At 51.9% G+C, this 15,990-nt stretch overlaps 1 protein-coding gene across 8 annotated transcripts in view; it reads left to right on the top strand.

Annotated features, from left to right (window-relative positions):
* LOC144498728 (protein-methionine sulfoxide oxidase mical3a-like) overlaps positions 1-15,990 on the top strand; it is a 702,250-nt gene that overhangs the window by 309,716 nt on the left and 376,544 nt on the right. For 3 of the 8 annotated variants that reach the window (XM_078220301.1, XM_078220303.1, XM_078220304.1), the window contains exon 16: positions 14,723-14,767. The exons of the other annotated variants lie outside the window; for them this stretch is intronic. In XM_078220301.1, the coding sequence (XP_078076427.1) occupies positions 14,723-14,767 (45 nt within the window). The remainder of the gene's footprint in view (positions 1-14,722; positions 14,768-15,990) is intronic. 8 annotated transcript variants of the gene reach the window in all.

A 15,990-nucleotide genomic window follows, 5' to 3' on the forward strand; every position in this document is an offset into this window, starting at 1 on the left:
TTTAGAATGATACCGTGATTCTCAAGGAGACCTTTCCAATTTACACACAGTGTAGAGAATGATCCCGTGTAGCACGGGGAGTAATTTCCCAGTTACACACAGTGTAGAGAACAATCCCATGATTTGTTGGTGGATTTGATGCTGTCTTTTTATAGTTTAGGACATTTTAGGACGAGAGACACAGAGCAGGAAGCCAGAGAAACAAGTGAGTTAGTCCCTGCTGAAGATAGAGAGTAAACTTCACCCCCACAGGCACTGTTTACAGAGTGACCCCTGTCCCCACTGACCCTGTGTACAGAGTGAGCCCTGTCCACACGGGTGTGGTGTACAGAATGTAGATATGTATTTTGGGATCTCTATTCCCAGTTGCAGAGAACGATCCCAGGATTTCTGATGGATTTGTGTTTATCTATTTTAGGACAATTTTGTATCTCGGCTACAAACCAGACTTCCAGTGAAACAAGTGAGTTAGTTGATCGCATCGAGAGAGAGTGACCCCTGTCCACACTGACCCTGTGACACCTGTACATACTGATAGTGTGTACAGAGTGACCCCTGTCCACAGTAGCCCTGTGACTCCTGTCCACAGTGGCCCTGTGACCCCTGTCCACAGTGGCTTTGTGACCCCTATCCACAGTGGCCCTGTGACCCCTGTCCACAGTGGCCCTGTGACCCCTGTCCGGAGTGGCCCTGTGACCCCTGTCCGCAGTGGCCCTGTGACACCTGACCGCAGTGATCCTGTGACCCCTGTCCACACTGACCCTGTGACCCGTGCCCACATTGACCCTGTCACCCCTGCGCTCACAGACCCTGTCACCCCTGTCTACACTTACCCTGTGACCCCTGTCCACACTTACCCTGTGACCCCTGTCTACACTTACCCTGTGACCCCTGTCTACACTTACCCTGTGACCCCTGTCTACACTTACCCTGTGACCCCTGTCTACACTTACCCTGTGACCCCTGTCCACACTTACCCTGTAACCCCTTTGCACACTGACCCTGTGACCTCGATCCTCATTGACCCTGTGACCTCGATCCTCATTGACCCTGTGACCTCGATCCACACTGACTCTGTGACTCTGGTTCACACTGAATGTGTGACACATTTCCGCACTGACCACGTGTGCAGATTTTCACTCACTATTTCCCCCGAAGCAAAGTACACTGTGACCCATTGTTGACCTTTAACCCATTTGTAAATTGTCCACGATCCACAGATTAACATGTGTACAGAATCGTGTGATTTGTTAAAGGAACAGAAATCTGTTACACACCATGTCGGGAATCTCAGGGGGCTGTTTTCCTGTAACATAGTGTTTAGAATGATACCTTGATTCTCAACGAGACCTTTCCAATTTACACACAGTGTAGAGAATGATCCCGTGTAGCACGGGGAGTAATTTCCCAGTTACACAGTGTGATGGACTTCAGTTGTGCCTTTGTCCTGCCTGGACCACCGTTGTGTGTTTGTCATGCCTGGGCACATCCCCTGCTGGCTCCTCCCCTTGTCACCTAGTATAAAGGTGGCTGTTTCCTCCCACTTGTTCAGTTCGGGTCGGTTATCTGTTGGGATATGAACATAAGAACATCAGAAATAGGAGCAGGAGTAGGCCATCTAGCCCCTCGAGCCTGCCCCGCCATTCAATAGGATCATGGCTGATCTGACGTGGATCAGTACCACTTACCCGCCTGATCCCCATAACCCTTAATTCCCTTACCGATCAGGAATCCATCCATCCGCGCTTTAAACATATTCAGCGAGGTAGCCTCCACCACCTCAGTGGGCAGAGAATTCCAGAGATTCACCACCCTCTGGGAGAAGAAGTTCCTCCTCAACTCTGTCTTAAACCGACCCCCCTTTATTTTGAGGCTGTGTCCTCTAGTTTTAACTTCCTTACTAAGTGGAAAGAATCTCTCCGCCTCCACCCTATCCAGCCCCCGCATTATCTTATAAGTCTCCATAAGATCCCCCCTCATCCTTCTAAACTCCAACGAGTACAAACCCAATCTCCTCAGCCTCTCCTCATAATCCAAACCCCTCATCTCCGGTATCAACCTGGTGAACCTTCTCTGCACTCCCTCCAATGCCAATATATCCTTCCTCATATAAGGGGACCAATACTGCACACAGTATTCCAGCTGCGGCCTCACCAATGCCCTGTACAGGTGCATCAAGACATCCCTGCTTTTATATTCTATCCCCCTCGCAATATAGGCCAACATCCCATTTGCCTTCTTGATCACCTGTTGTACCTGCAGACTGGGCTTTTGCGTCTCATGCACAAGGACCCCCAGGTCCCTTTGCACGGTAGCATGTTTTAATTTGTTTCCATTGAGATAGTAATCCCATTTGTTATTATTTCCTCCAAAGTGTATAACCTCGCATTTCTCAACGTTATACTCCATTTGCCATATCCTCGCCCACTCACTCAGCCTGTCCAAATCTCTCTGCAGATCTTCTCCGTCCTCCACACGATTCACTTTTCCACTTATCTTTGTGTCGTCTGCAAACTTCGTTACCCTACACTCCGTCCCCTCCTCCAGATCATCTATATAAATGGTAAACAGTTGCGGCCCGAGTACCGATCCCTGCGGCACGCCACTAGTTACCTTCCTCCAACCGGAAAAACACCCATTTATTCCGACTCTTTGCTTCCTGTCGGATAGCCAGTCCCCAATCCACTTTAACACACTACCCCCAACTCCGTGTGCCCTAATCTTCTTCAGCAGCCTTTTATGGGGCACCTTATCAAACGCCTTTTGGAAATCCAAAAACACCGCATCCACCGGTTCTCCTCCATCAACCGCCCTAGTCACATCTTCATAAAAATCCAACATGTTCGTCAAGCAGGACTTTCCCCTCATGAATCCATGCTGCGTCTGATTGATCGAACCATTTCTATCCAGATGCCCTGCTATCTCCTCTTTAATAATGGATTCCAGCATTTTTCCTACTACAGACGTTAAGCTGACCGGCCTATAGTTACCCGCCTTTTGTCTCCTTCCTTTTTTAAACAGCGGCGTAACATTAGCCGTTTTCCAATCAACCGGCACTACCCCAGAATGCAACGAGTTTTGATAAATAATCACTAACGCATCCACTATTACCTCTGACATTTCTTTCAATACCCTGGGATGCATTCCATCCGGACCCGGGGACTTGTCCACCTTCAGTCCCATTAGTCTACCCAGCACTGCCTCTCTGGTAACATTAATTGTATTAAGTGTTTCTCCTGCTGCCAACCCTCTATCGTTAATATTTGGCAAACTATTTGTGTCCTCCACCGTGAAGACCGACACAAAAAACGTATTTAAAGACTCAGCCATATCCTCATTTCCCACTATTAACTCCCCCCTCTCGTCCTCCAAGGGTCCAACATTCACTCTAGCCACTCTATTCCTTTTTATATATTTATAAAAACTTTTACTATCATTTTTTATATTAATTGCTAGCCTAGCTTCATAGTCTATCCTTCCTTTCTTTATCGCTTTCTTAGTCTCTCTTTGTTGTTTCTTAAATTTTTCCCAATCACTTGTTTCTCCACTATTTTTGGCCACTCTGGACGCAGCTGTTTTTATTTTAATACTCTCCTTTATTTCCTTCGTTATCCACGGCTGGTTCTCCCTTTTCTTACAATCCTTGTTTTTTGCTGGAATATATTTTTGCTCCAAGTTCTGTAATGAATAAAAGCCTACAGTTGTATTGGCACACAAGTAGTCTTTTGCCTAATTGATAGCGCATCACACAGTGTAGAGAATGAACCCATAAAGCTCAGGGAGCCTCTTCCCAGTTACACAGTGGACAGAACGATTCGATGATTTGTTGGTGGAATTGATGCTGTCTTTATATTTTAGGAAATTTTAGGACAAGAGACTCAGACCAGGAAGCCAATGAAACAAGTGAGTTAGTCCCTGCTAAAGATAGAAAGTAAACTTCACCCCCACTGACCCAGTGTACTGAGTGACCCCTGTTAACACTGACCCCATGTACAGAGTGAGCCCAGTCCACACGGGTGTAGAAACATAGAAAAACTACAGCACAAACAGGCCCTTCGGCCCACAAGTTGCGCCGCTCATGTCCCTACCTACCTAGGCCTATATAGAGGCTTACCTATAATCCTCAATCCTATTAAGTCCCATGTACTCATCCAGAAGTCTCTTAAAAGACCCTATCGAGTTTGCCTCCACCACCATTGACGGCAGCCGATTCCACTCACCCACCACCCTCTGAGTGAAAAACTTACCCCTGACATCTCCTCTGTACCTACTCCCCAGCACCTTAAACCTGTGTCCTCTCGTAGCAACCATTTCAGCCCTGGGAAAAAGCCTCCGAGAATCCACCCGATCTATGCCTCTCAACATCTTGTACACCTCTATCAGGTCACCTCTCATCCTTCGTCTCTCCAAGGAGGAAAGACCGAGCTCCCTCAACCTATCCTCATAAGGCATGCCAACCAATCCAGGCAACATCCTTGTAAATCTTCTCTGCACCCTTTCAATAATTTCTACATCCTTCCTGTAATGAGGCGACCAGAACTGAGCACAGTACTCTAAGTGGGGTCTGACGAGGGTCTTATAAAGCTGCATCATTATCACCCGACTCCTAAACTCAATCCCTTGATTGATGAAGGCCAGCACACCATACGCCTTCTTAACCACCTCCTCTACCTGCGAGGCCAATTTAAGAGTCCTATGGTCCCGGACCCCAAGGTCCTTCTGATCCTCTACACTGCTAAGAGTCTTACCCTTGATATTATACTCCTTCATCCCATTTGACCTGCCAAAATGGACCACTACACATTTATCCGGGTTGAAGTCCATCTGCCACTTCTCCGCCCAGTCTTGCATCCTATCTATGTCACGCTGCAGCTTCTGACATCCCTCCAAACTATCCACAACACCACCAACCTTCGTGCCATCAGCAAACTTACCAACCCATCCCCCCACTTCCTCATCCAGGTCATTTATGAAAATGACAAACAGCAAGGGTCCCAGAACAGATCCCTGGGGCACTCCACTAGTGACCGACTTCCATTCAGAAAAAGACCCGTCTACAACCACTCTCTGCCTTCTACAGGCAAGCCAGTTCTGAATCCACAGGGCAACAGCCCGTTGGATCCCATGCCCTCTCACTTTCTCGAGAAGTCTTGCATGGGGGACCTTATCGAATGCCTTGCTGAAGTCCATGTAAACCACATCTACCGCTTTTCCTTCGTCAATGTGTTTAGTCACATTTTCAAAGAACTCCACCAGGCTCGTAAGGCACATTTGCCTTTGACAAAGCCGTGCTGACTACGTTTGAGCATACTAAACCTCTCTAAATGCTCATAAATCTTGTCCCTCAGGATCTTCTCCATCAGCTTACCAACCACTGAGGTTAGACTCACCGGTCGGTAATTTCCTGGGCTATCCCTATTCCTCTCCTTGAAAATAGGAACCATAGAATCATAGAATCATCGAAACCCTACAGTACAGAAAGAGGCCATTCGGCCCATCGAGTCTGCACCGACCACAATCCCACCCAGGCCTTACCTCCATGTCCCTAGATATTTACCCACTAACCTATGCATCTCAGGACACTAAGGGCAATTTTAACATGGCCAATCAACCTAAATCTTTGGACTGTGGGAGGAAACCCACGCAGACATGAGGAGAATGTGCAAACTCCACACAGACAGTGACCCAAGCCGGGAATCAAACCCAGGTCCCTGGAGCTGTGAAGCAGCAGTGCTAACCACTGTGCTACCGTGTCACCCGCAAACCACATCCGCAATCCTCCAATCCTCCGGCACCTCTCCCGTCTTCATCGACGACGCAAAGATCATCGCCAGAGGCTCTGCAATCTCTTCCCTCGCCTCCCACAGTAACCTGGGGTACATCCCATCCGGACCCGGCGACTTATCTACCTTGATGCCATTCAAGGATTCCAGCACAACCTCTTTCTTAAAGTGCACATACTCAATCTTTTGACTAGATTCAGCACAGCTTTCGTGCACCACGGTTCCCGTAACCTACCAAAACCTCCCTGTCTCATCGGAACGTTGTCATGTAGAACTCCAGACAAACATTCCTTGAAAATCTGCCACCTTCGGTACTTTCCCTCGAGAATACCTCCTTCCAATTTACGCCTCTAAACTCCTGCCTGATGGCTCCATATTTCCCCTTACTCCAGATGAACACTTTCCTAGCTTGCCTGATCCTATCTCTTTCCAATGTTAGCGTAAAGGAGATGTTATCACTATCCCCAACATGCTCCCCCACTGAGAGATCCGACACCTGTCCAGGCTCATTAGCCAGTACCAGATCGAGTACAGCCTCTCCTCTTGTAGGTTTATCCACATGCTGTGTCAGGAAACCCTCCTGAACACACCTCACAAACTCCTCCCCATCCAAACCCCTTACCCTTGGGATATTCCAATCAATGTTTGGGAAATTAAAGTCTCCCATCACGACAACCCTGTTATTACTACATCTCTTCAGGATCTGTTTCCCTATCTGCTCCTCAACATACCTGTTACTATTGGGTTGTTACACTGGGTGTGGTATACACAATGTAGATATGTATTTTGGGATCTCTATTCCCAATTGTAGAGAACAATCCCAGGATTTGTGATGGATTTGTGTTTGTGTTTAAGTATTTTAGGACAATTTTCTATCTCAGCTGCAAACCAGACTTCCAGTGAAACAAGTGAGTTAGTTGATCGTATCGAGAGAGAGTGACCCCTGTCCACACTGTCCCTGTGACCCCTATCCACACTGATGCCGTGACTCCTGTCCACACAATAAAGGTCCAAAGATGTGTGGGTTCGGTGGATTGGCCATGCCAAATTGCGCTTTAGTGTCCAGGCACCAGCTTGGGTAAATGCATGGGGTTCTAGGAATAGGGCCTGGGTGGGATTGTAGTTGGTACAGACTCAATGGGCCGAATGGCCGCCTTTTGCACTGTAGGAATCTATGATTCACACTGACCCTGTGACCCCTGACCATACTAACTGTCCGCACTGACCCTGTGACCCCTGTCCACACTGACCCTGTGACCCCTGTCCACACTGACCCTGTGACCCCTGTCCACACTGACCCTGTGACCCCTGTCCACACTGACCCTGTGACCCCTGTCCACACTGACCCTGTGACCCCTGTCCACACTGACCCTGTGACCCCTGTCCACACTGACCCTGTGACCCCTGTCCACACTGACCCTGTGACCCCTGTCCACACTGACCCTGTGACCCCTGTCCACACTGACCCTGTGACCCCTGTCCACACTGACCCTGTGACCCCTGTCCACACTGACCCTGTGACCCCTGTCCACACTGACCCTGTGACCCCTGTCCACACTGACCCTGTGACCCCTGTCCACACTGACCCTGTGACCCCTGTCCACACTGACCCTGTGACCCCTGTCCTCGCAGACCCTGTGACCCCTATCCACACTTACCCTGTGACCCCTTTGCACACTGACCCTGTGACCCTGGTCCACCCTGAATATGTGACACATTTCCGCACTGACCACGTTTGCAGATTTTCACTCACTATTTTTCCCCTGAAGCAAAGTACACTGTGACCCATTTATGACCTTTAACCCGCTTGTAAATTGTCCACTGTCCACAGATTAACATGTGTATAGAATCACGGCATTTGTTAAAGGAACAGAAATCTGTTACACGTCATGTCGGGAATCTCAGGGGGCTGTTTTCCTGTAACATAGTGTTTCGAATGATTCTCAACGAGACCTTTCCAATTTACACACAGTGTGAAGAATGATCCCGTGTTGCATGGGAAGTAATTTCCCAGTTACACAGTGTAGGGAATTATCTCATGAAGCTCGGGGAGCCTTTTCCCAGTTACACACAGTGTAGAGAACGATCCCATGATTTGTTGGTGGAATTGATGCTGTCTTTTTATATTTTAGGAAATCTTAGGACGTGAGACACAGAGCAGAAAGCCAGTGAAACAAGTGAGTTAGTCCCTGCTGAAGATAGAGAGTAAACTTCACTCCCACTGACACAGAGTGACCCCTGTCCCCACTGACCCCATGTACAGAGTGAGCCCTGTCCACATGGGTGTGGTATACAAAATGTAGATATGTATTTTGGGATCTCTATTCTCATTTGCAGAGAATGCAGAGAATGATTTTTGAGGAAGTGACAAAAACGGTTGACGAAGGAAGGGCCGTGGATGTCATCTATATGGATTTCAGTAAGGCATTTGACAAAGTCCCTCATGGCAGGTTGGTTAAGAAGGTTAAGGCTCATGGGATACAAGGAGAGGTGGCTAGATGGGTAGAAAACTGGCTTAGCCACAGGACAGTAAGAAGTCTCACAACACCAGGTTAAAGTCCAACAGGTTTATTTGGTAGCAAATACCATAAGCTTTCGGATTTGCTACCAAATAAACCTATTGGACTTTAACCTGGTATTGTGAGACTTCTTACTGTGCTTACCCCAGTCCAACGCCGGCATCTCCACATCTTGGCCACAGGAGACAGAGGGTAGCAGTCGAAGGGTCTTTTTCCGGCTGGAGGTCTGTGACCAGTGGTGTTCCGCAGGGCTCTGTACTGGGACCTCTGCTATTTGTGATATATATAAATGATTTGGAAGAAGGTGTAACTGGTGTTATCAGCAAGTTTGTGGATGACACGAAGATGGCTGGACTTGTGGATAGCGATAAACATTGTCGGACAATACAGCAGGATATAGATAGGCTGGAAAATTGGGCGGAGAAATGGCAGATGGAATTTAATCCAGATAAATGCGAAGTGATGCATTTTGGAAGAAATAATGTAGGGGGGAGTTATACAATAGATGGCAGAGTCATCAAGAGTATAGAAACACAGAGGGACCTAGGTGTGCAAGTCCACAAATCCTTGAAGGTGGCAGCACAGGTGGAGAAGGCGGTGAAGAAGGCATATGGTATGCTTGCCTTTATAGGACGGGGTATAGAGTATAAAAGCTGGAGTCTGATGATGCAGCTGTATAGAACGCTGGTTAGGCCACATTTGGAGTACTGCGTCCAGTTCTGGTCGTCACACTACCAGAAGGACGTGGAGGCGTTAGAGAGAGTGCAGAGAAGGTTTACCAGGATGTTGCCTGGTATGGAGGGTCTTAGCTATGAAGAGAGATTGGGTAAACTGGGCTTGTTCTCCCTGGAAAGATGGAGAATGAGGGGAGACCTCATAGAGGTGTACAAAATTATGAAGGGTATAGATAGGGTGAACAGTGGGAAGCTTTTTCCCAGGTTGGAGGTGACGATCACGAGGGGTCACAGGCTCAAGGTGAGAGGGGCGAGGTATAACTCAGATATCAGAGGGATGTTTTTTCACACAGAGTGGTGGGGGCCTGGAATGCGCTGCCAAGCAGGGTGGTGGAGGCAGACACGCTGGCATCGTTTAAGACTTACCTGGATAGTCACATGAGCAGCCTGGGAATGGAGAGATACAAACGAATGGTCTAGTTGGACCAATGAGCAGCACAGGCTTGGAGGGCCGAAGGGCCTGTTTCCTGTGCTGTACTGTTCTTTGTTCTTGTTCTTTGATCACAGGATTTCCGATTAATTTGTGTTTGTGTTTAACCTATTTTAGGACAATTTTGTATCTCAGCTGCAAACCAGACTTCCAGTGAAACAAGTGAGTTAGTCGATCACATCGAGAGAGAGTGACCCCTGTCCACACTGACTCTGTGATCCCTGTCCACACTGTCCCTGTGAACCCAGTCCACATTGACCCTGTGACCCCTCTCCACACTGACCCTATGACTCCCGTCCACACTATGTAAAGTCCAAAGATGTGCAGGTTAGGTGGATTGGCCACGCTAAATTGCCCCTTAGTGTCCAGGGACTACCTAGGGCAAATGCTTGGGGTTATAGGGATAGGGCCTGGGTGGGATTGTAGTCGGTGCAGACTCAATGGGCCAAATGGCCGCCTTTTGCACTGTAGGAATCTATGATTCACACAGACCCTGTGACCCCTGACCATACTAACTGTGTGTACAGAGTGACCCCTGTCCACACTGATCCTGTGACCCCTGTCCACACTGATCCTGTGACCCCTGTCCGCACTGATCCTGTGACCCCTGTCCGCACTGATCCTGTGACCCCTGTCCGCACTGATCCTGTGACCCCTGTCCGCACTGATCCTGTGACCCCTGTCCGCACTGATCCTGTGACCCCTGTCCGCACTGATCCTGTGACCCCTGTCCGCACTGATCCTGTGACCCCTGTCCGCACTGATCCTGTGACCCCTGTCCGCACTGATCCTGTGACCCCTGTCCGCACTGATCCTGTGACCTCTGTCCGCACTGATCCTGTGACCCCTGTCCGCACTGATCCTGTGACCCCTGTCCGCACTGATCCTGTGACCCCTGTCCGCACTGATCCTGTGACCCCTGTCCGCACTGATCCTGTGACCCCTGTCCGCACTGATCCTGTGACCCCTGTCCGCACTGATCCTGTGACCCCTGTCCGCACTGATCCTGTGACCTCTGTCCGCACTGATCCTGTGACCCCTGTCCGCACTGATCCTGTGACCCCTGTCCGCACTGATCCTGTGACCCCTGTCCGCACTGATCCTGTGACCCCTGTCCGCACTGATCCTGTGACCCCTGTCCGCACTGATCCTGTGACCCCTGTCCGCACTGATCCTGTGACCCCTGTCCGCACTGATCCTGTGACCCCTGTCCGCACTGATCCTGTGACCCCTGTCCGCACTGATCCTGTGACCCCTGTCCGCACTGATCCTGTGACCCCTGTCCGCACTGATCCTGTGACCCCTGTCCGCACTGATCCTGTGACCCCTGTCCGCACTGATCCTGTGACCCCTGTCCGCACTGATCCTGTGACCCCTGTCCGCACTGATCCTGTGACCCCATTCTGTGACCCCTGTCCACACTGATCCTGTAACCACTGTCCACATTGACCGTGTGTACAGAGTGACCCCTGTCCGTACTGATCCTGTGACCTATGTCCACATTGACCCTGTGACCCCTGTCCTCACAGACCCTGTGACCCCTGTCCACACAGACCCTGTGACCCCTGTCCACACTTACCCTGTGACCCCCGTCCACACTTACCCTGTGACCCGTTTGCACACTGACTCTGTGACCCCGGTCCACCCTGGACATGTGACACATTTCCGCACTGACCACGTGTGCAGAATCTTCCTGACTATTTCCCCCAAAGCAAAGTACACTGTGACCCATTGCTGACCTTTAACCCGTTTGTAAATTGTCCACTGTCCACAGATTAACATGTGTAAAGAATCACGCCATCTGTTACACATCATGTCGGGAATCTCAGGGGGCTGTTTTCCTGTAACATAGTGTTTAGAATGATACCATGATTCTCAATGAGACCATTCCAATTTACACACAGTGTAGAGAATGATCCCGTGTAGCACGGGGAGTAATTTCCCAGTTACACAGTGTAGAGAATGAACCCATAAAGCTCGGGGATCCTCTTCCCAGTTACACAGTGTAGAGAACGATCCCATGATTTGTTGGTGGAATTGATGCTGTCTTTTTATATTTTAGGAAATTTTAGGACGAGAGAATCAGAGCAGAAAGCCAGTGAAACAAGTGAGTTAGTCCCTGCTGAAGGTAGAAAGTAAACTTCACCCCCACTGACCCAGTGTACACTGTCCACACTGACCCTACGTACAGAGTGAGCCCTGTCCACACTGACCCCGTGTAGAGTGACCCCTGTCCATACTGACCCTGTGTACCAAATGACCCTTGTCCCTACTGACCCCGTGTACAGAGTGAGCCCTGTCCACACGGGTGTGGTATACACAATGTAGATATGTATTTTGGGATCTCTATTCCCAATTGTAGAGAACAATCCCAGGATTTGTGTTTGTGTTTAAGTATTTTAGGACAATTTTCTATCTCAGCTGCAAACCAGACTTCCAGTGAAACAAGTGAGTTAGTTGATCGTATCGAGAGAGAGTGACCCCTGTCCACACTGTCCCTGTGACCCCTATCCACACTGATGCCGTGACTCCTGTCCACACAATAAAGGTCCAAAGATGTGTGGGTTCGGTGGATTGGCCATGCTAAATTGCACCTTAGTTTCCAGGCTAACTAGCTTGGGTAAATGCATGGAGTTCTAGGAATAGGGCCTGGGTGGAATTGTAGGTGGTGCAGACTCAATGGGCCGAATGGCATTCTTTTGCACTGTAGGAATCTATGATTCACACTGTCCCTGTGACCCCTGTCCACACTGACCCTGTGACCCCTGTCCTCACTGACCCTGTGACCCCTGTCCACACTGACCCTGTGACCCCTGTCCACACTGACCCTGTCACCCCTGTCCACGCTGACCCTGTGACCCCTGTCCACGCTGACCCTGTGACCCCTGTCCACGCTGACCCTGTGACCCCTGTCCACGCTGACCCTGTGACCCCTGTCCACGCTGACCCTGTGACCCCTGTCCACGCTGACCCTGTGACCCCTGTCCACGCTGACCCTGTGACCCCTGTCCACGCTGACCCTGTGACCCCTGTCCACGCTGACCCTGTGACCCCTGTCCACGCTGACCCTGTGACCCCTGTCCACGCTGACCCTGTGACCCCTGTCCACGCTGACCCTGTGACCCCTGTCCTCACTGACCCTGTGACCCCTGTCCACACTGACCCTGTCACCCCTGTCCAGGCTGACCCTGTGACCCCTGTCCACGCTGACCCTGTGACCCCTGTCCACGCTGACCCTGTGACCCCTGTCCACGCTGACCCTGTGACCCCTGTCCACGCTGGCCCTGTCACCCCTGTCCACGCTGACCCTGTGACCCCTGTCCACGCTGACCCTGTGACCCCTGTCCACGCTGACCCTGTGACCCCTGTCCACGCTGACCCTGTGACCCCTGTCCACGCTGACCCTGTGACCCCTGTCCGCGCTGACCCTGTGACCCCTGTCCGCGCTGACCCTGTGACCCCTGTCCACACTTACCCTGTGACCCCTGTCCACACTGACCCTGTGACCCAGGTCCACGCTGACCCTGTGACCCCTGTCCACGCTGACCCTGTGACCCCTGTCCACGCTGACCCTGTGACCCCTGTCCACGCTGACCCTGTGACCCCTGTCCTCACTGACCCTGTGACCCCTGTCCACACTGACCCTGTCACCCCTGTCCAGGCTGACCCTGTGACCCCTGTCCACGCTGACCCTGTGACCCCTGTCCACGCTGACCCTGTGACCCCTGTCCACGCTGACCCTGTGACCCCTGTCCACGCTGGCCCTGTCACCCCTGTCCACGCTGACCCTGTGACCCCTGTCCACGCTGACCCTGTGACCCCTGTCCACGCTGACCCTGTGACCCCTGTCCACGCTGACCCTGTGACCCCTGTCCACGCTGACCCTGTGACCCCTGTCCGCGCTGACCCTGTGACCCCTGTCCGCGCTGACCCTGTGACCCCTGTCCACACTTACCCTGTGACCCCTGTCCACACTGACCCTGTGACCCAGGTCCACGCTGACCCTGTGACCCCTGTCCACGCTGACCCTGTGACCCCTGTCCACGCTGACCCTGTGACCCCTGTCCACGCTGACCCTGTGACCCCTGTCCACGCTGACCCTGTGACCCCTGTCCACGCTGACCCTGTGACCCCTGTCCATGCTGACCCTGTGACCCCTGTCCACGCTGACCCTGTCACCCCTGTCCACGCTGACCCTGTGACCCCTGTCCACGCTGACCCTGTGACCCCTGTCCACGCTGACCCTGTGACCCCTGTCCACGCTGGCCCTGTCACCCCTGTCCACGCTGACCCTGTGACCCCTGTCCACGCTGACCCTGTGACCCCTGTCCACGCTGACCCTGTGACCCCTGTCCACGCTGACCCTGTGACCCCTGTCCACGCTGACCCTGTGACCCCTGTCCGCGCTGACCCTGTGACCCCTGTCCGCGCTGACCCTGTGACCCCTGTCCGCGCTGACCCTGTGACCCCTGTCCACACTTACCCTGTGACCCCTGTCCACACTGACCCTGTGACCCAGGTCCACCCTGAACATGTGACACATTTCCGCACTGACCACGTTTGCAGATTTTCACACTTTTTAAAATCTGAAGCAAAGCACACTGTGACCCAGTTCTGACCTTTAACCCGTTTGTAAATTGTCCACTGTCCACAGATTAACATGTGTACAGAATCATGCCATTTGTTAAAGGAACAGAAATCTGTTACACACCATGTCGAGAAACGCGGGGCTGTTTTCCTGTAACATAGTGTTTGGAATGGTACCGTGATTCTCGAGGAGACCTTTCCAATTTACACACAGTGTAGAGAATGATCCCGTGTAGCATGGGGAGTAATTTTCCAGTTATACAGTGTAGAGTATAATCTCATGAAGCTCGGGGAGCCTTTTCCCAGTTACACAGTGTAGAGAACGATCCCATGATTTGTTGGTGCAATTGATGTTGTCTTTTTATATTTTAGGAAATTTTAGGACAAGAGACACAGAGCAGGAAGCCAGTGAAACAAGTGAGTTAGTCCCTGCTGAAGATAGAAAGTAAACTTCACCCCCACTGACCCCATGTACAGAGTGACCCCTGTCCACACTGACCCCGTGTACAGAGTGTCCCCTGACCCCACTGACCCCGTGTAGAGAGTGAGCCATGTACGCACAGGTGTGGTATACACAATGTAGATATGTATTTCAGGATCTCTATTCTCAGTTGCAGAGAACGATCCCAGGATTTTTGATGGATTTGTGTTTGTGTTTATCTATTTTAGGACAATTTTGTATCTCAACTGCAAACCAGACTTCCAGTGAAACAAGTGAGTTAGTCGATCGTATCTACGCTGACCCTGTGACCTCTGTCCACTCTGACTTGTACAGTGTGACCACTGTCCCTGTTGACTCCATTTAGATTGGCCCCTGTACACACTGACCCTGGGACCCCCGTCCACACTGACCCTGGGATCCCGGTCAATACTGACCCTGGGACCCCGGTCCATACTGACCCTGGGACCCCGGTCCATACTGACCCTGGGACCCCGGTCCATACTGACCCTGGGACCCCGGTCCATACTGACCCTGGGACCCCGGTCCATACTGACCCTGGGACCCCGGTCCATACTGACCCTGGGACCCCGGTCCATACTGACCCTGGGACCCCGGTCCATACTGACCCTGGGACCCCGGTCCATACTGACCCTGGGACCCCGGTCCATACTGACCCTGGGACCCCGGTCCATACTGACCCTGGGACCCCCGTCCATACTGACCCTGGGACCCCCGTCCATACTGACCCTGGGACCCCCGTCCATACTGACCCTGGGACCCCCGTCCATACTGACCTTGGGACCCCCATCCACACTGACCCTGGGACCCCCGTCCACCCTGTCCCTGGAACTCCTGTCCACACTGACCCCATGTACAGAGTGACCCCAGTCCACACCGACGCTGTGAGCCCAGTCCACACCGACACTGTGAGCCCAGTCCACACCGACGCTGTGACCCCAGTCCACACCGACACTGTGACCCCAGTCCACACCGACGCTGTGACCCCAGTCCACACCGACACTGTGACCCCAGTCCACACCGACACTGTGACCCCAGTCCACACCGACGCTGTGACCCCAGTCCACACCGACACTGTGAGCCCAGTCCACACCGACACTGTGACCCCAGTCCACACCGACGCTGTGACCCCAGTCCACACCGACGCTGTGACCCCAGTCCACACCGACACTGTGAGCCCAGTCCACACCGACACTGTGACCCCAGTCCACACCGACGCTGTGACCCCAGTCCACACCGACGCTGTGACCCCAGTCCACACCGACGCTGTGAGCCCAGTCCACACCGACACTGTGAGCCCAGTCCACACCGACACTGTGACCCCAGTCCACACCGACGCTGTGACCCCAGTCCACACCGACGCTGTGACCCCAGTCCACACCGACGCTGTGACCCCAGTCCACACCGACACTGTGAGCCCAGTCCACACCGACACTGTGACCCCAGTCCACACCGACGCTGTGACCCCAGTCCACAC

Source organism: Mustelus asterias, chromosome 9 (genome assembly GCF_964213995.1).
Source record: "Mustelus asterias chromosome 9, sMusAst1.hap1.1, whole genome shotgun sequence".
NCBI lineage: Eukaryota > Metazoa > Chordata > Chondrichthyes > Carcharhiniformes > Triakidae > Mustelus > Mustelus asterias.